Raw genomic sequence first — 19,587 nt, 5'->3', positions numbered from 1 at the left:
TTTTAAACAAACCCAAAAACACCTCCCCTTTCACGACATTACCGGAAGGGGATTGATGATCAAGCGGGAAGATGCGCGGATCAAACACAATCAAGTTTTACGAGCTTTCCCAGCGGCTTTGCTTCTGGATGGTGATTTAAAATTAAATTGAAGTGAAGTGAAGGAGATGGAAGGCGGGAAAGGAGTGAGAGGGGACTCGAGTTGGAATTTGTCATCGTAGGTGGTAGCAAACGGGGAAGTGGAAGTCGGACTTACTATCATTTTTATGGACTTTTCGTGAGGAGGGGGTTGGGGGGAGGGTGAGGAGGGGGTGAGAGATGGGAGAAGAATTTTTTTTCTCTTCATTGTGTATGGTTTTTCTTCGCGTTTTCCACCGCACACTGGAAGAAAAGGGGTTGAAGAAGCATTAAAACAAATCCGATATGGAGGAAGGAAAGAAGAAGTAAAATAAAACGTGAAAAGGTCACACGACGTCATGTTGTTTAAATAGAGAAAAAAAAACCGGAAGGTAGTTGTTGCAATCAGTGAAAAAAAAGTAATAAAAAGAAAACCTCCCTCCCGGCGGGGGTGTAAAATGGCGTCGAAGAAATGGGGCAGAAAGGTCGACCCGATGTTTGATCGCGTGTGCGAAGTCAACTCCTATCACCATGATAGTTTGAAAAGGTTGTGAAAAAGGGGGTTGAGAGGTGGGTGGAGGGGATGGGGTAGTAACTACCCCCTTTTTTTCTTTCCCGCGAAAAAGCTTTTCCGACGGAATGGGGGGAGGGAAAAAACAAAGCCAAAACCATTCACACCGTTGTTTTGCGGAAGTTGGTTTTATAAGATATGGTAAGAAACTGAACTACGCAAAAGAGAGAGAGATGAAAAAAAATGTCTGCCGACCGGAAGTGAACGTCACCAGTGAGCAAATGAAAGAGAAAAAACAAAAACCAAAAACACACACACAATAAGGTGAACTAATTCAATCGCAATCGTACACCATTCGCACAGCATCACATCATCAGCAGCCAGTGTGTTAAAGCACACTATTACGCAGCTTAATCTTTCTCACTCTTCTTTCTTTCCGTTGCGCCATCTCTTTCTCTATGGTAACCCGAAATAAATTGCCCACAAACGAAAAAAGGCACTTGAATGATTGGTTTGTGAACTTGCCGGAAATACGATCGCTGGCATTCACTCTTGATTTTTTTTCCTTTTTTTTGCTCTAAATTCTTTTCTCCACTCGTTTTAAAATGCCAGGGTGACATTTGCTCACCATCAGAACGAAAGTAAAAGTGAGCCGAGTGAAGTACAGAAAGGAAAAAGAAAATGCCGAACAAAATCAATCACCAAAACCAAGAAAAAACCCAAAAAGCATTACATCCCATTTTGGAATGTTTGGGCAAACGATTGGCAAAAGGCAAACCGAAAAAGAATGGAAGATATTGCATACTTGCCGTGAAAGCAGTAAACCGGATCAACTTTTGCCGGCCGGTTTAGTTTTAAAAACAACCAGCAAACAAAATAAAGCCCCAAAAAAACCCGGGCGTGGCGGACGGAAGAAACAAAACCAGGCAGGATATTGCATTACTTTCTCGTAGGACAATGGTACAATGGTGAAGCAGCTGAATAAGCTCCAGTAGAAAGGAGTTTACTGGTTAGCAAATTAAAAATAAAAATATAAGAAAAAAGACACAGACACACATCCTCCCACCCTCAAAAAAAAGAGAAAAAATAGGATTCGTTTTTTCAAAATTTGTCACCGTTGTTTTTTTTTTAATTTGCATTTTGAAAAACGAGAAGTACAAAAATTAACGTAGTGAGTAGTTAACAATACACTTAAACCTAAATAGGGGGGAAAAAAGGGAAGACAAATATGTCAAACAATAAAGACAACTAAAAAAAAACAAAACAAAAAACATTTTCCTTAACACGTTATTAAGAATTCGGCGGAGATTTGTTTTTTCACTCGGATGTTTTTTTTTCAAAGAGAGGTTGGCAAAAGGGCGTGATGGGGACGCGTGTTTCAATTCCCTTTCCGGTGTTTCTCTATTAGTGGCGCGCCGAAATATACTTCTCCCTCACTCCGATCTCGTTACATCGCTTTCCGTTCAATTTGCGTCGGGTTCGTCGCCTTTTGGGGATGTTCATCCGTACTGACACTTCTTGCCTGGATCGGTAAGAAAGTCACTGCAGATGCACACACACACACAGCACAATAGAAAAAAGGCGTTTCGATAAAGAATCTGAATAGCGATGGTCGCTAAACAGTGCGGAAAATGGCTAGAGACTATATACAAAGGTGCTGCCCAGAAGGCTCCGAAATCGATCACAGAATTGAGAAAATGGAAAAGATGGGAAAACCGGAAGTGAGAGAGAAAACAGAGCAAGAAAGAGAGAGAGAGTGTTTGTTTGCTTTCGAAGCGGTACGCACTGATGAAGGGAAAACCCAGAAAGGGACATTTACAGTGTGATGGTTACGACTAGCTACGTGGTCCCGTTGTGTGTTTGCGTGTTTGTGTGCGTGTTTCCTTTTTTATGCCGAGTGCAGCAAACAAAGCACCTAGTACGGGCCGGACTTGCCAGGTGGACCGTACTGGGCGGCCGGTGCGGAAGCACCCGAACCATGTCCGCCGAGGTCACCACCATGTCCGCCGTGTCCGCCGAGATCACCGCCGACCAGCGAACCATGGCCGCCGAGGTCGCCACCGCCCAATCCACCGCCAACGAGTCCACCGCCGAGATCGCCACCGAAACCGCCCGCACTCGCGTATCCACCGGACGACACACCGCCGGACGATTCCTTCTGCGTCTTGTACTTGATGAAGTATACCTCCGGCTTGCTGGGCTGGGTCGGTGCCGGCGTCGGGATGACAATGTCCTGCTGCTCGTCCGGTTTCTTCACCAGCACGTACACGAGCGTCTTCTCCTCGTTCTGGGGCTGGATCGGGATCTGCGGGGCCTGGTACGACGGCGCCGACGGTGCCTTGATGAAGATGATCTTGTAGTGTTTCTGCGGGGCAGCCAGCTGGATCGGGCGCTGCACGCGCACCTCCTCCGGCTCTGGCGGTGGCACATGCACGTAGATGTGCTTCTGGATGATGGCCTGCTGGGAGCCGCCGCCGAACGAACCGCCGCCGAAGCTGCTGCCACCGCCGAAGCTGCTTACACCACCGCCGAAGCTACCGGCACCACTCGAGCTGAACGACGATCCTGGGGTAAAATTTTTGAACGGGGGAAGGGGAGTTTTGTGAAGGATGAACAAAAAGGATAACATTTTTTTGCAACAAAAAGTAATATAGAAAAAAAAAATATTGGACGCAACCGGACGATATACAATATCCGCCCATGTGAAGTTTTTCCTTTTTGAATCCTTTTTGCAAGGACGAACGTCAACTACTACTGAACGGGGTTCAGCTACTACTGGAAACGTTCCATTACATCGTTTTATATAAAAAAACGTCCTAAACTACTCAAAAACTACATAAAAACTGCAATTTCACCCAAAATTTCGGGTTCGTCGCTTGTTTTTTACATCACGGAAGTCTTTTGTTTTTTGCGATGCGTTTTTGATGCCGGGGCGTGTTTGATTGATTGCGAATGTGTTGACTGGATGCGGACCATGCGAAACAAGGCAGTACAGGTGCAGTACGTGACGTGCGTATGACGGTGTGGTGATGGAGCCCCACACCCACAAAACACTTTTGGCCCCCTCCGTAAGGATAGAATGCACTCATGTACGGAGGCGCGTTTTTTTGTTCACACAAGAAGTCAACACACTGTTCATACACGCGCACACGCACCTACACGAGCACTCGGGTCACACACGGGTCGCACTAGCCACAAACACTCCTGTCAAGCACTCCGGTCTAACCACGCGTTCTAGCCTACTAAAGGATTGCACACACACCTCCAAATCCTCCTGCACTGCCACCGAAGCTAGCACCGGCACCGGATGAGAAGCCGCCGCTGTATCCGCCACCGCCGCCGGATGTGAAGGAACCACCGCCGGACGAGTAGCCGCCGCCACCACCACCACCACCGTGCGAGCCGCCAGTTGATGGACGATTGTATGAGTATCCTGCTTCCGGTCGGGCGGAAGCCAGTACCAAACAACAGCTCAACAGCACAAACGTCTTCATTCTGTCTTTTGCTAGATTTCGTACGCTCGGTTTTGTAATTTCGATTGTTTTTTTGTTTTTGTTGCAAGGATCCAAGTCCTTTTACGACGGCGCTTTGGGGGGGTGGGTCAGTGTGGAGCTACTATTACTAAGCTGCGTACGGCAAAGCGAACACAACGGAAAACTGCACCACCGACTAGGTAAGCTGCTGCCGACTGGATGCTTCTTAGTTTGATCGATGCAAATGCTTCACTGATGATCCGTTTGCTGCGGTAGATGCAATTTATACCCTTTTTAATGCTCGGTTACCACCAGACGCACCCGACCACCGGTGGTAGGCAAAAGGCATCATCGGCAACAAAGCAAGAAGAGAAAGAAGCAAAACAACAACAAAAACCATCATCCACCACCGGGCACAGAGTGCGAGTGAAGCGTACCCCATTGCAACAACAATCGTGCGAGTGTCCCGCGCGCGGTGGTATCCCGGTGCGATGATTTTTTCTTTCGCTTCATTTTATTACCCCCGTGTGCCCCGACCAAGGTGTATGATGCTGATGCGCCCGGTTTCTGCCGTTTCGCTTCCACAGCATGCTTCCTTTGCTGGTACGGGTACCGCCGAAAAACACTTTGTGTTTTGTGGTATGTGTGGAGGGAAAGATGATGCGGCTGGTAGTGAAATGAAAAGTGAACTTCTCCTCGTGACCGCCCCAAGATGTGGGAGCCGGCATCCCCACCCCCGGGGGGGGTGAGTAGGACAAGATGGGGGAGAGCGCGGGCGGGGAGGGTAAGGAAGGAAGCAAAATCTCATCGGCAACGGTACAACGATCGTTCGCGAAATGAACTTTCGTTCATCGGGGATGCTGCAGAGTCGACAATAACAACGGGAGCGAAAGAGATGGTGCGTACGATGGCAACGGTATGCACGTACAAAACTCCACCCAAAACGCGAGCAGATGAAGGGGTGTATTGTGATCCGGCGCAGCATTCGGACCGACCAGAACGAACGAAAGTGAACGTGCGAACCACCTTGCACAAGCAGGTGTGTGTGTGTGTGCACGACAAGGAGCGTACGGTCCGGCGAGCGGGAAAGAGAGAGAATGAAAGTAAGTGGAGTTGTGGATGGTGTTTCGTACCAAAACTCGACAATCTATGAAGATGGGATTTATCTGCTTGGTACAGGGAGGCATCAGCCCACACCGCTCATACCGGGCGATGAGCGGTGCCCATCGTGTAGGGGAATCGAGAAGGGAAAAGATCATGATGATCCTGGTCACGGCACCAAAGTTCACCTTAACGGTGGGAATTAACGATCTTGGTGCTTATAGCTATACCAACGCGAGAAAGATATAATGCTAGAGAGAGAGAGAAAGAGAGAGAGAGAGAGAGAGAGAGAGAGGGAGAGAGGGAGAGAGAGAGGTAACAGCCAAATGAAAGCGAAAGGGAAGCATATGACTCGCAACGCTTCTCGCATCCAGCAGCGGTGAAGTGTGCTGGCGCCCAGCCTTCTCGTCCGTTGAACCGATGAACCGGGCGAGCAAGGTGGCAAACGGCAGCGGGCCCCCAAGGTGAAGCAGTTTAATAAATAAAGCCATGTCTTCGCCCAGACATGCGGTGTTCGCGCGGTACGCGCGATAAAAATAGAAGCTTCCACTTCAGGTGACTTGCGTGACTGCGAGTCGGTGTGTTTGTGAATGTTTTTTTTTTCTTTCTTTCGGCACATTGAAGATGAGTTCTTCAGCGGTGCATCAGTTCGTTTTGTTTAGGTTTTTTTTTGTTGGAAAAGTTTTTTGTTTTCTTTTATTGTTAACGATTATTTCATCTGGCCTATTTTTCACTTCACCAAACAACAACGGTCCGGAAAGTGACACTTTGTGGGTTAAGGAGTTTTGGTTTTTTGTTTGAAAGAAGAAAAATTGCTGCAAATACATTACTTCTTGATGATCTGTTCATTACAACTTTTTTTTTCTCCATACATTTTTCATGACGTAACGCAATTACGTGGAAAATTGAGAAAAGGTTTTGTGATTTTTTTTAATAATTATTTGTATTTTTTTTCTAAAGTTAAGTCAATATTTAGGAATTAAGGAATATTTAGGAAAAGAATCATAAAGCGATAATAAAGATACAGTGTTTTTAAAACTGTAACGCGCCTGAGGTGTGTCTAACGTATTGAAAACTGAAATAACACGTCAACCAGGTAGTATAAACGAAACTAATTTTCATGAATATTTATAGATTATAGCAATTGTGGTTCATCCACATGAGTGAAATGAATAAACACTACTAAACGACCCAGTTTAGTAGGTTGCAAGAAATTATATCAGTTTTCAAAGCGCAGATCAGATCACAAATCTTCAAAAATTCACTCAATTGACTCAATCAATAAATATGGAAAGCTTTAAAAAATGAAAAAAAAATCCGATGCGATTTGTCCGATAGTGTATTAAATTGTTTTCCTTGCTATTAAACAAGGCTCACAAAAAAAAACATTTACGATCGAAGCTTTATGATGTTCACACTGTCAAACGCTTCGTTCAGTCAACGAATGCATCTCGCGCAAGTTAGCTACAATGTAGGCAGCCGCACTAAACGCGCACTCTTTGCACAGCGCGCTGCAGTCTAAATATTTATATTTATGGCATATGCTTTACTGTCTGTTTAGCTAATTAATGCGCACCCGGGTCGTTACGGTAGACACGGTAGCCGGACCCGGTGCCGGCTGCTCTCTAACGAGACATCTCATCACTGGCGCCTCCGGCGGTTTATGTTTGCGAAGCGCGTGCTAAGATGTTTATCTTCTCGCCTCATATTCTCAGCCACAGATGGTTACGTGGCACGCGCACCGGTAGACACGGTGGCGCAAAACAGCGCAACCGGAGCCGAGACTTTATGAGCGGTCGGTGGTAGCGTCAAGTGGCAAATGCCGCGCGAAGGAACAAAACGAAGCGTACGAACCGAAAACAAAGCAAGCCGCAAAACCCTGCGTACAGCATTCTGATTTCGGGGCGATGTGAATGGTAACGCATTCTCATTGCGAACCACCCGGGCGGAAGGATCGATTGGAGAAAAAAAAACACAAAAAGGAAAAGAAAAAGAAAGAGCAAAAAATTTAACAAAAAAAATCGATCCAGCATGATTTAAAACCCCCGAAAAGGGGTTGAAAGTAGAATGGAAGGAAACAACGAAACACAAACAAAAATGGAACAGAAAGTGAAAACGGAACAGCAACCATCACTTTGATCGGGGAGCGAAGAAAAAAAAACGGTAACCGGAATAAGGTATGAAACAAAAGCAAAATTACACAGAAGAGGAACGGGATGTGTAACGGATATCTCAGGATGACCTCAGTATCTGGCCCAGGTTGTGGCAGGACAACGTTGCACCGATGCGTACAACACGTCTGGAGCTAAAGTTTACGGTGCCATAATCACATCAAAACTCTCGCCTGTTGCGCTGTGCCACAGCGGATGAAGTCATGTCGTGTACGGTTTTTTTTTTTTTGCTAAAACTGAAGATATTCGGAACATATTAAGCGTACGCTAATTGAACTGCAAAGACGTTACGCCGGACGCGACACTCTAGTGGGAAGGTCACGAGGAAAGGGGGAGGGTGGGGGGAGAGAGAGGTTGGTGTGGGGGTGGAGGGAGTGTCTTTTATTTAAAAATTTCTCGCTTGTAGATTTGCGTGCAGTACTTATTTCCTTTCCATTTTTTTTTCTCTTCTTGTTGTTGTTGTTGTGCACCAATTTCCGCCGACCAGACAGTTGCGTTTTTTTATTTTTTATTTCTTGGTTTCGTGCACTTTCACTTTAGCAGTTGGCCGATCTTTGCGCCCGGTTTTGGGTCGCGTGTACGAGTAGTGACGAGTGACAATGTCGCATCAGGGACCGGCCGCTTCGGTTCGTGGTTATTATTCGGTGAAAGAAATCGGTGATTTACCAATCTAAAGCCTACGTCGCCCACTGCGCCGCCGCCCGTATCAAACATCTTGACCGGATCCGGTCGGGCGGCACTCGCCAATTTGTACATCACGCACACCCTGTCCCGGATGGGGCCGTTCAAGCTTCCTGTTGGGGCGTGGGGTGGAGGAGGAGGAGGAGGAGGAGGAGAAGGAGAAGGAGGAGGAGGAGGAAGAGGAGGAGGAGGAGGAGGAGGAGGAGGAGGAGGAGGAGGAGGAGAAGGAGGAGGAGGAGGAGGAGAGGGGGGGGGGGAAGGGAGTGCTTTCCTTTCCTTTTGGGAGGAGGAGGTCTGGATTATGAAACCAGGTTGCAATTGCCCTCCTCCTCCCCTCCTTAACCCCCTCTCCCCCCCCTTCATCCCTCTTCTTCAAATGTGCTAATTTTGTGCAGCTTCTAGAGTGATGCAGACGCTGCATCGCAACAAAGCAATTGTAGCCTAGCCACGACCACGAAACCTGTTGCCCAATGGACAGATTGGAGCTTTTGCTGCGATGGACCCCGGGAGTCTCGCGATGTCGTTTATCGGCCGATGGTAGATGTGCAACAACCGAATGTCATACGTCATCGTTTATCGAGCAAGTGTCAAACGCCGAACCGGAAACGTGATTACGCTCTTACTGGGCGACGTGTTACATTTCGGGAAGGGGAGGGGATGGGAGGGAAGGAGGGTGTAATCGCGTGGACAGGATGGGTGCAAAATTGACGCCTACTGCCTACGAGGCGGCACGCATGGCGGAACATTGTGCAAATCAAATGCAGCGCACGAAATATCTATCCGTGGCGAACTATCCGTAGGCGCCGTACAGCCATCGGTAAGGTCGGATTAGTGTAGCTTGAAAACAGCACGTGAAGAAGCTCCTCCATTCCACGGCCCGTTAGATAACCTTTTCGTGCTTTCTGCACACTCGTTCGCCCGGGAAAGCAAAGTGGCTTTTCATGTGGCGTGCCGATGTGACAAGTGGAAGCGGAGGGGGAGTGGAAGGAGGGAGGAAAAGGCACGAAGGGAAGCAACAAAAAAAAAACCGGGAAGAAAAGCTTAACGGAGTGTGGGGAAGCAAAAACAAGAATATGTCTTCATATGGTTAGCGAAAGCGGTTATCGAGCTCGTCTTCCAGGAAGTCGTACCGCTGCAGCCAATGATGCACTGTAGAATTACGCCTGGCAGTGTAAGGTGAGAGTGCTTTTGGAGGTTCCGCGGCAGAAATAAACCAACAAAGGGAAGATACGAAACAACGAAGAAAAAAAAACCAGTAACCCGTCCAAGGGATCGTATCGCATCCCGGGCACCGTTCTCGAAGAGCAAGCACCGGGGTACGGTATGCTGTCCGTATCCGTGTGTTGCGCAACCCGCGCACGCAGTGCCTTTCACCCTGTGCTGGTAAGGTAAAGGACTTTCGACTTCGAGGAATGGGAAAAATCAACCACCTCGTACGATGAAGGCTGTCCAGGCCGGCTCACCTTTGACCGATTTGCTGGTACAGCCATCAGTAGCGGAATCTTCGCCCGGCTATAGCGCTACCCTTCACGAGGCACAGCAGGACCCCCGATCACAACCCATTCCCCAGTGGGGATGATTCGAGAGGATAATTACTGATCACCTAAACCTGCTGCAGGAAGGTGTATGGGTGCGTAATGCGTGTGTGATGTCACCGGTGCGCAATCCGATCTTGCATCCGCAGTACCGCGCAAACAGGTATCAGGTATCCACGGATCAGCGGTGATCCGTGAACAACACATCCAATTTCGGATTATGTACGGTTGTTACGGGTCATGCCGGGAACGGTTGAAACGCAAATTGGATTTTTCGATTATGGGACCGATCACGCCCCAAGAAAATTTGGAGATCTTACAGAAAAGAAAGACATCAACATACCTGAAATGTCTACAACCTCTTTCCTTTTGTTAGTTGTTGAAGTTTGACATATGAAGAATTTCTTGAAGTATGTATTTTTTAGGTTATGTAAAGGAAATATACAAAGAAATCTTTCGTCTAGGTGTTCCAGCGTGCTCAGTAGATTATTGAAGAAGATCTAGTTGAATATTTGGGAAACCTTGGAACTTTCACAAGCTTTCACCAAAAACATTGAGGACATTGAAGAATTCTTGGGTTTTCTAAAATCTTCATATTTCTTTCTTTTTTTGAAGTGATATCCTTCTCAAAACACCGCAAAAACAACTCACAGAAATATCGTGGAGTTCCTAAAAGTTTGAAATGTACTTCAGTTACGACCCCAAGATTCCAAAAATCCTACCAAAAAGCCCATTGCACAACAAACCTGTGTACTATTGCACGCAAAAGCCCTACGATTAATCAACAGCGTTAACATTTCAAGCAATATCCGTTTTTTGTTGAGAAGATGAGTTTGAATGATGTCGCGGTTCCAAATGGTATGCTTTGTCCACTTAAATGGACACCAAAATTTAAAAAAAGAGAGAAGCAGACACACATTTGTGTGTGCTCCGATTTTCCCATTTCGGCGGTGTAAAGGAAACACTTAGTTTGATGTTGTGTTTAGTAACGCAACCGAGTAGGAGATGGAGGTTACGCCCGAAACCCCGCGTACAAATATCATGGGAAACGAACGCTCCATGTTTCCCCTTTTTTGTCATAGACACCTCCGGTGCGTCTTTGTCTGGCCCCGCGTTTGCAGACGGTTTCGACAGCAAGTTGTGTTTAAGCTCTTCTTTGCTAGTTTGCTCTTCCATCCTTCGATACACACAATTATCTGCCGCACATTGTTGCGATCAAAATCGAATTAAAGGTGGTACGCGCCATTGCCTGTACATCCTTCCCAGCAGCACCATTATGCAACGAGGTCTAGCGCTCTACGCGTTCGCGTTCGTGAGCTCCATTCCTTTAGGATGTGGCAGAAAAGTTGTACACCTCCGGGGTGTGTGCGTTCGGAGCGTTTGCGGATCTGTGCCCAAACCGCCCAAAACCAACGCTTCACCCTTCGGCTATTCCGACAAGAGTCATATGTGTCTAATTCTAGCACTAGCGAGGCACGATACCACACGCTGATTTATCGATAGGTCAAACCTATTGGTTGACACCCGTCTACCGTTTACTACAACAATGTAGTGCGAAGCGAGATTGCCACGCTTCTCTCGGTAGTATAGTCCGCCTGTGGACTGATTTAGATGACAGCACAACGATCGACGATTGCCCAGTTCAGGCACGTCCCGCTGCTGCCCCAGTTGCAACCAACGGACGGTTGCAGTGCCATAAACGCCTGTCATCACCACCGAATGATGATGAGAATGAACTCATCAGGTGTCATCCGGCGCGTATGGTGCGGACGAGGTGCGTCGGGGTTGCGTCGAAAGTCAATCAGCCAGTGTGTTCGTGCTGTGGTCCGATGTGAAGAAGGCAGCTGCTAAACTGACTAAAACGCTTTCATCGCGTGATGATTTGAACGGTGCGTGTCGTGTGCTCTCTACCCGGCCCGGCATGACAAGTGTCAAGACGTCAGCAAGCCAGTGTACCAACCACCACCTTTTTACCGTATAACGCATCGGTATGGAAAAATTCATAAATCACTCAACCGAGATCCCAGGTCCCGGGCTTCATTGATGGGTTTTTGCGATGGGCCACATCGGGGAATGGGACCGTTCACCTCACGGGCGCCATCCCCGTTTGATCTTTAACCTTGATTACTCGACAACGACATCAAAAGGACTACCGGTTTTGTTTGGAGGAAACCGGCGTGTGTCGTGGGCGCGTGCAAATTGCCAATATCGAATAGGATGCTTCCCCGGCACTGCAAAATCGATTCGCTTGTTTCACCAGAACAAACCTTGAAAAAGCTTACTTCCTCTCTCCCCCAAAAAAAATTGTCAAAAAGTTTAAAACAGAAGTCATGCTCAAAATAGACAGGCAGTATCGGAAGCAACGAAGAGTGGTTTGATTGTACGGCCACACCTCGGCCATCAATTCCCTTTTGCCACGTTCCTCCGTCCCCAGTATAAAGCGCGTAAATAAACAACGAATCTTGCCAGATTGATTCACCGTCGGGACGGTTGGTTTGCGCCACGATGCACAATGTTTGACAAACAAGGGCCAAAGGTGCTTGTTAACATAGAGGAGGTTCTCCCCCCGCCGGGGGCATGCGGTAGACATGTTGACTTTTGGTGCCGACACCAAAGTAAATGGGAGAGAGAGAGAGTGCAAAACAACAACAAAACACTAAACATCAAAACTCACACACCATCCGCAAGGGAAAAAAGGGAAATTTAAACAAACAAGGTGCAGTTGAAGTTGCAGTACAGGTTCCATGCCTTTCGTATCCATTTTTGGGTGAATTTTCGGAAATAGAATATATATTTTGTTCCAAGCGCGGTACTCTGGAATTAGTTCGTCCTAAAAACGTCCTTTGTTTTGCTTACAGTATAACAGTATAACAGTTGTTTTTTGCTCGGTTAGAACAGCCTGGCCATATCAAGACTTATTTTACCACGTAGCAGGATAGTCAGTCCATACTACGGGGAGACGGTCCGGATGGGATTTGAATCCCAGTCCTGCCGTGTGGACCAGCGCCGTTTATCACATATACCACCGGGTCACCCCTGTATAACAGTTTTATTAAAAGTAATATAATCATTACTCTTGCCTTTACAAACAAATTGCTTCCATTAAATGGTCAATGAGGAGCAATATTTATTTATTGCTGATCATTTCATGTACATCAATAATATCAATTAATTTTAAGTATAACAGTTCCCGTATAACTCGGTTCCAAAATTAACTTTCTTCTTTCATACACAAAAATAAAGGAAACACCGCTGATAAAAGCTCCCGGAGCGAACTCATTCAAGTATTTTCTTTGCGTACTTTATCCAATTCTTAGAAATATTCTACGCTTGAAGAATGCCGAATGAGAGCACGCGAAACTTTTGCCCGCAATATGTACTAGTGATGGGTTCTCGGAATCGCACCCACGGCTCCGAACCGCGTCCGAGCATAGCAACTACGGCTCCGATTCCGGCTAGGTTAAAACCACGATTCCGCCTGGAGCCGTCGGGTGCCGTCCGGAGTCGTCGGAGCCGCCAAAGTCGTCCGGGGCCGTCCGGAGCCTTCCGGAGCCGCCCAGAGCCGTCTGGAGCCGCTAGTCGGCAGCAGGAGTCGTCCGGAGCCGTCGGAGTCGTCGGAGCCGTCCGGAGCTGTCGCAGCCGCTATCTCCGGACGGCTCCGGACGACTCTGGACGGCTCCGAACGGCTCTGGACGGCTCCGTACGGTTCCGACTTCGGAGTATTGCACCTACCTTCCGGTGCCGCTTCCAAAATTTATGGAGTCACTCGGAAGTGATTCCGTTTTTTGTTGAATTTACCCATCACTAATATGTCCCACAATGAAGATCCGTTTATTCAACATTGAACAGACAAGCATGCTCTGTGTCAAACGTGTTGTGAACCGGTTACACAAAGTACACACAGTGTATCAAGTGACAGTGTATCAACTTCTTCCCATCGTTTGTTAGCTGTCACCTGCGGCTGATGCACGTTTAAAGACGTTACGCGAACCAAGAACGTTTGCAAATAACTGCCTGTCATCCAGCGTTCGCTCATCAATCGTATCGATCCGGGTCCAAAAGAAGGAGCGAACATGTACTTCTGTACGGTTAGATAATGGGCCTGAAATTGAGCAATAACGACCGACCACGCTACTCCGAAACGCATCGCGTATGACCGAGGATCATCCACGGAATGCATCCTCCTATCGTGCAAACGGGTCGGACGGGGTAATACGATGGCAAAGTCGTTAAGTCGGGTCCCATTCTTGATTGATCCGCAACAACAGTCCGGAGCCCGGTTTTTGGTCCGATGTATCTTATTGCGTAATTGTGGCTAGCGGGGCAAAAATTTATGTTTACCTACTGTGGCTTGATCATCGTATCGGCGAATTTTGTCCATCCGTACGCGATGCTCAACACCTCCACACCGCCGCATGTGATGGCTCTTTTTTTTACGCCAGCCGCCCTGATACGTACCATCATCACATCGGCGGTGGCGGTTGTGCGACAACTAAATCTGACTATTTCACCAATAATAGTCCGCCAATAGGGCGAAGCGACAGAAGCAAAAAAAAATCTGTACACAACCTAAGTCGTAGGAAACGTAGCGAGCAATGGAGGCCCAGAGCAGCACATTATATGGCAGCTGAACGGCTAGCGAACGTAGGCAGTTAGCAAACAAAAGTAAAAGTGATGCCTACCTCGTTTGTCCGCAAATGGGCCTTGCGTTTGATTACGTGATGTGAACAGGGAAGAGGAGACGCAGCGCAGGACGGCGGGTTGACGGAGGGCCTTCTTGCTGACCCGCCCGGTACGCGGACGTAGGCCCTAAAGACGGTGCCTGCCGAATGGTGCCGAACCCCGGGGAAGATACCCGTCCATTCCCAGACAAACCGTGCTTTTTTCCTTCTTCTTTTCTTAATGTCAGCCCAAGGTAATTGAGAGCAGGAGAAGAATGAAACCACAGCGTGCATACCGGATCGGACATGGGAATTAGAGACTTTGTTGGGGAGGGGCGGCAAAGCGGAGGTTGGAAAATAAAAATGGGAAGATTAAATGAACGCGAGGAGAGGGCGAGGAGAAAATAAGACGTCCCCGCGTACGCGAAAGAGCGCGTACATGAAATTGGAAAACGCAATAGGCGAAAGCCTTCCATTGGACGGTCCATTGTCCGGATGGAATTGAAGTGTCCAAAACCCGCACCCCGTCCGCCTCCTCTCCCCGTGGAGGGGAAAAACGCCGCGAGGACGGAAGCCACCCGGGGAACGGTGGTGCTCAAGCGAACCAAACAAAGTTTATTCTCTATGGATTAGGGGCCGCTTAAATAGGGGGGGGGGGGGGGAGGGGGACGCTTTTCTTTGCAAAAATTTGATCCATAAGATCGTAATCAACACAATGGCAATAGCAACAATATGACGCAAAAAAAAAACCGTCACAAATCTTTTTTTTTTGAGGTTAAGAAACATTGAAAAGACATGCTTTGTGCGTTTGTGGAATGCTTAAGAATTTAAATGTACTATTACCACTACTAACGCTACTACTGTCATTCCATCGTTTGACATTTCGATCATTTGACAGCTTTGTCAGCGCGAATGACAAAAGCATTCCGCACGCATGGAAAGATAAACATATTAAGTAATCGGTCAGCAAACGAGACACATGCGATTAGTTACGATTTTCGCTTATTGTACATCGCACACACACACGCACACAGGAACAGACAGACTAAAGCTGTCAATTAACAGTAGTTGTGCTGGTAGTTGGCTTTCTGCTAGACGCGTACCTGGCCGCTCATTAGTAGTAAAATGGCGCCAGCGTTGGCGATGCGTTCGGTGCGTTTTGTCGGCGTTGAATCGTTAGGCCCAGTTAGAAACAGTCGACAAAATCAGCGCGCGGTATTGTAATGATGATGATGATGGCGTTGCTGGCGAAGGCAAAAATTACGGAAGCCATCCGGAATGGGGACCGGACTGTTCGAACCATCCAATTTAACTAATGTGAAGTAAGCAACTCCACGGAACGGTGAAAAGTTTGTTCACCCGCCCTGTGCCACGCTGCTCCCCCCCGTTGATGGAACATTTTTGGATTTCGGAATGGAAAATCGGCACTTCACAACGGCGTTTCCGTGAAGCAGCAGCAGCAAAGAAAGTTGAAGCGCAAATCTGTACACCGAGGCCCAAAAAACACAAAACCCTTTTTGGCATCGATTAAAGGAAGGAAGAAAAAAAAACTTTAATTAATCCGTCTCACCATCAGTCTGCTTTAATCCTGCACCACAACCGTTGCCTTAGCGTCCGGGGAAGCATTTTTTTATTGCTACTTTTGATTTTGCATTTCCAGGCCCCCTAATGTCACGTAAGTCAACTGATTCGACCCGATAACGATAACGTCAGGGGTAACGGAGATCCTTTTTCCCGAACATTCTCATATCGGTTTTTTTTTTCTTGTACTATCGCAAACAGGGTTTTTCACTGCTTTCTCTTCCGCACCACCTGATCAAAGTACTTCTTTTGTTTTATTTTTTTTTTTTATTTTGCCATTTCCCCCCAAAAACTTTTTTGGGGGGGAAACAATTTATGTGTGTGCGTATATTTTTTTTTCTCATTCCTTTCTCGCACACTGTTATGACGAATATGCGGGGAAGCCCATTTGTTTGCGGAGCGAATTTAATACTTGCATATAAAAAAAATACCCCTGACGGCGGAAACTACTACGCACCAGCGCAAAACGTAGAAACACACCGCCACTGACGTTTTAAGTGACGTCCTCCCACCCCTCCCAATCCCCCCCCCCCCCTGCCGGGGGGTAAGTTTCGTGATTGTTTGTTACTGGCCCACTCTGGTCGGCTGTGAAATTGCGAGACAGCGGTAATAAACGGTAAGAAAACAACAGCAAGCACAACCACTTCCCTTCCCTTCAACCTCCCTCTCCCCCTCCCCTTCCCACGGACCCTCCGAACTACGCCGAGGATGGATTTTTCGCCACCGATTAATTTGTGGCTCCGGTTTTCTTTATGTGTCGCCGCAGCAAGCGATTTAATGCGCAAATTCAACTGGGTTACAGGGTTCGTAATGACTGGAGGCCGTTACAGGGCTCGTAACTCACCCTTTTCCCTCTTATCCCCATCCTCCCAAGCCCACTCTATTGGTCCAGAGTTTTAACCGCAAGGAGAAGCAAAGATCAAGCGGTAGGTGGTTAGAATGAATGATATTGATTGATACTAAGGTTTTTTTTCTTGATGAAAGTTTGACGTATCTTTTGTTTTGGTCTCGAATCTGATAATTAAGCTTTTACAAAAGTCTATCTCTTTTTATCACATTATTTTTTAAGTTTAAATTTTTTTCTTAAATTTTAAGAAAGAACATTTGTTGGTAACCCTGTAATTGTAGTAATTCATAGAACAACAATTAACTTTATAATACAGTGGAGCGTCGATTATCCGGGTACCTTTTATCCGGCTGTCCCATTATCCGTGCAGCTTGGAAATGACAGTTCCAAAAGCGAACTGACATATTAACTACAAAACCAATGATGAGCAAGAAATATAAGCCTCAATAGGAAATGATACAATTGGCTCAAGTTCGACCAAAAATTAACTAAGAAAATTAACATCTTGCTTTAGAAGAAAAAAGTCCACCCATTACACACTAAACACTAGCACTTATCAATAAAAACGAGTTGTGCCTATTATCCGTGATATTCGCTTATCCGGCAGGGGCCGAGTCCCGATGGGCACGGATAATATGCATTAAAATAGTACAGAAAAAGAACAACACATTATAAAAAGAAGCTAAAAAGCCTTCTCTCTAGTCCAATAGTGATGCAACATAAAGTAGTAAATCAATTTTCCTCTATACGAAAAATCGAAAAAGAAAAACTCGACGTAATATATCCGATTTCATTATTTATTAAAACATCCGCACGGACACATAATTCATGGACAGAAAACATTGAAAATGAAACATTCGCATCATCGCAGCGTGATGACTTTCTATTTCCATTCTACACCCGGTTTCTTCCCCCTTTTGGTGTACTGCCCTTTTGCTCTTTAAGCCGCCGGCCATAAAAAACAAATCCTTTCCCTTTAGTTTTGCTTCCCAACCCGTTCCAAAAAACAAAAAAAGAATAATAAAAAGAAGCCCTCCTCATCTGTTCGATTATGCAAAAATCGTACAATCGCATCACACAAACAAACCGTGTGAGTGTGCAAGCATTTAGTAATCATTTAAAATTCAATTAACTGCAACATCGTGTCTAAACGATGAGGGGAGCGAGAGAGAGAGAGAAAGGGATGAATTGCATCCTAATGCTGGATCTGTTGCATCATGCAGAAACTAACCAACCTTCTGGACGGTGTAGCTTACCTGTATGGAGATGGTGCTAAAAACTGTCTCTCCCCATCGTTTGTTGCTGCTTCCTTCTAAAAGGGGTTTCCCGTTTACTTTTTTACCACCTGCAGCTGATTGGTCCGGATTGACATGGATTCCAAAGGTGTCATAAATCAATGGTTAGCAAATCGACCATTGAAGGAAAAACGGGAGGAAAGGAAAAACCCACGGCGAGCCGGAAAAGTGAGAGGAGTGAAGGTAGGAAGGGGAAAAAATCTATGTCAATCCGAGGCCCATCGCTCGGGGACGAGTACAACAACGGGGAAAAAAACCGCAGGAATTTTTGCGCCCGATCTTCACCGATTTATGACATAATCAATCTTGAAAGATGCTTGCCTGGTACGCGTTGCGTCTGCACCTGACAGGCGCAATAGCGCCCCCTGCCGTGCGTTAGAAGCAAACAAAACACGGTGCCAATGCGATAGATCTGTGGCGTAGGCGTAGGTCACTGTACAGCCTCGATTATCTGTCCATAACCACAAAACCCCAAAAAGCCGTTTGTCATGCTCCCGAGAAGTCTCAAGGATGTGCTGTTGGGATAAACAAAAATACACCGAAACACTTCGATCACTTCAAACATTGCGCTCGGTTAGATGATTAATTATCCCCTCGGTTTGTCGTTCCCCACTGGATGGCACGTTTTGTCAACAGCAGGCGAAGTGTGGCGAAACCGTCGGAATGCAGCACATTGCCCACGAAGCAGAAGCAAAGTGTCGATAAGTTTGCAAAATTAGTTTGCATTTCCGTCTGGTGCAATCAACACGCAATAAAAAAGTGGAGACTCCGGTGCAGGAAAGATTGCTTGCTAATTGCTGCTCTCGATTGAACCTTATTGTGTTATACCCCCTAGCGACTGCCGTACATTCCCGTTCTTGCGCGTGAAAATTGCTGTTCCACGTGATTGCCACACCCAGACATCCGGGGGATTCGCCTCACGCCTCGAGATGCATTCTTTGGTGTCGGAATCTTTCCAAACCAACAAGTACACCGGGAGATATGGCAGTGCCCTCCGGGGGTTGGGAGTAACTTTCCTCAAGAATTTAAGACTAACTCGAGGCGAAGATTTCTACCAACAAGCAAGTGACGCTCTAAAGACGAAGACACCAAAAAACGAACTCTGGAAGAACAAGAATTGAACTGGAACGAATTCCCCAGATCCTCCAGAACTGTGTCGTGTGACAAAACAACGATAGAATCTCATCTCCGGTGCAATGTCTGGCAACTCTGGTTACGCTTGTCTGCCTCACGTTCCGATGCTCGGTGGCGAAAGTTCCTTCTTTTTCTTTTTCTTTTTCTTATTCTTTTTTTTATTTGATGGTAAACTTTGTATCTCAGCAAATCGTTACAAAACGACTTACTTTCGTTGATGAGATTTAAGGTTGCTCCTCAACAACACGTCAGGAGTTTTGCAACTTCAGCCCTGGATTGATTAAAACCTGACTAGGTACACGTTAGTGTGGAGGTCACCGGAAGTTTCGCACTGCACAACAAAAAACATCCCAAAATAAAAACCCTCAAACGAAGAATGGTGTAGCTAAAGCTGTAATCACCTCGTAACCGATTCCGGTCCGTGTTGCGTACTTGCCCGGAGCAGATGAGCGGCACAGGTCATGATTGCGTGTGGTGCAGC

General features: G+C 46.7%; 2 protein-coding genes across 7 annotated transcripts in view; both read right to left on the bottom strand.

Annotated features, from left to right (window-relative positions):
* Positions 1-19,587, bottom strand: part of LOC125770330 (RYamide receptor) — a 98,861-nt gene that overhangs the window by 19,510 nt on the left and 59,764 nt on the right. The gene's annotated exons all lie outside the window — the stretch shown is intronic.
* Positions 1,693-4,380, bottom strand: LOC125770400 (probable H/ACA ribonucleoprotein complex subunit 1). Its single transcript, XM_049439908.1, has 2 exons — positions 3,890-4,380; positions 1,693-3,192 (listed from the first exon to the last, which is right to left on the bottom strand). Exons 1-2 carry the CDS (start codon positions 4,119-4,121, stop codon positions 2,543-2,545), a joined length of 882 nt encoding a protein of 293 aa, XP_049295865.1. The 5' UTR covers positions 4,122-4,380; the 3' UTR covers positions 1,693-2,542.

This window comes from Anopheles funestus, chromosome X, assembly GCF_943734845.2.
Source record: "Anopheles funestus chromosome X, idAnoFuneDA-416_04, whole genome shotgun sequence".
Classification (NCBI taxonomy): Eukaryota; Metazoa; Arthropoda; class Insecta; order Diptera; family Culicidae; genus Anopheles; species Anopheles funestus.
Note: the sequence above shows the minus strand (reverse complement) of the source record. Positions and strands in the feature narration are given on the sequence as shown.

What these genes read in the sequence shown, in the direction of transcription:
- LOC125770400 (XM_049439908.1), bottom strand. Translation starts at nt 4,121, where the DNA reads ATGAAGACGTTTGTGCTGTTGAGCTGTTGTTTGGTACTGGCTTCCGCC. An exon ending in CAGTGCAGGAGGATTTGGAG is followed by an intron (nt 3,193 to 3,889) that starts GTGTGTGTGCAA and finishes ATTTTACCCCAG; the next exon opens with GATCGTCGTTCAGCTCGAGT.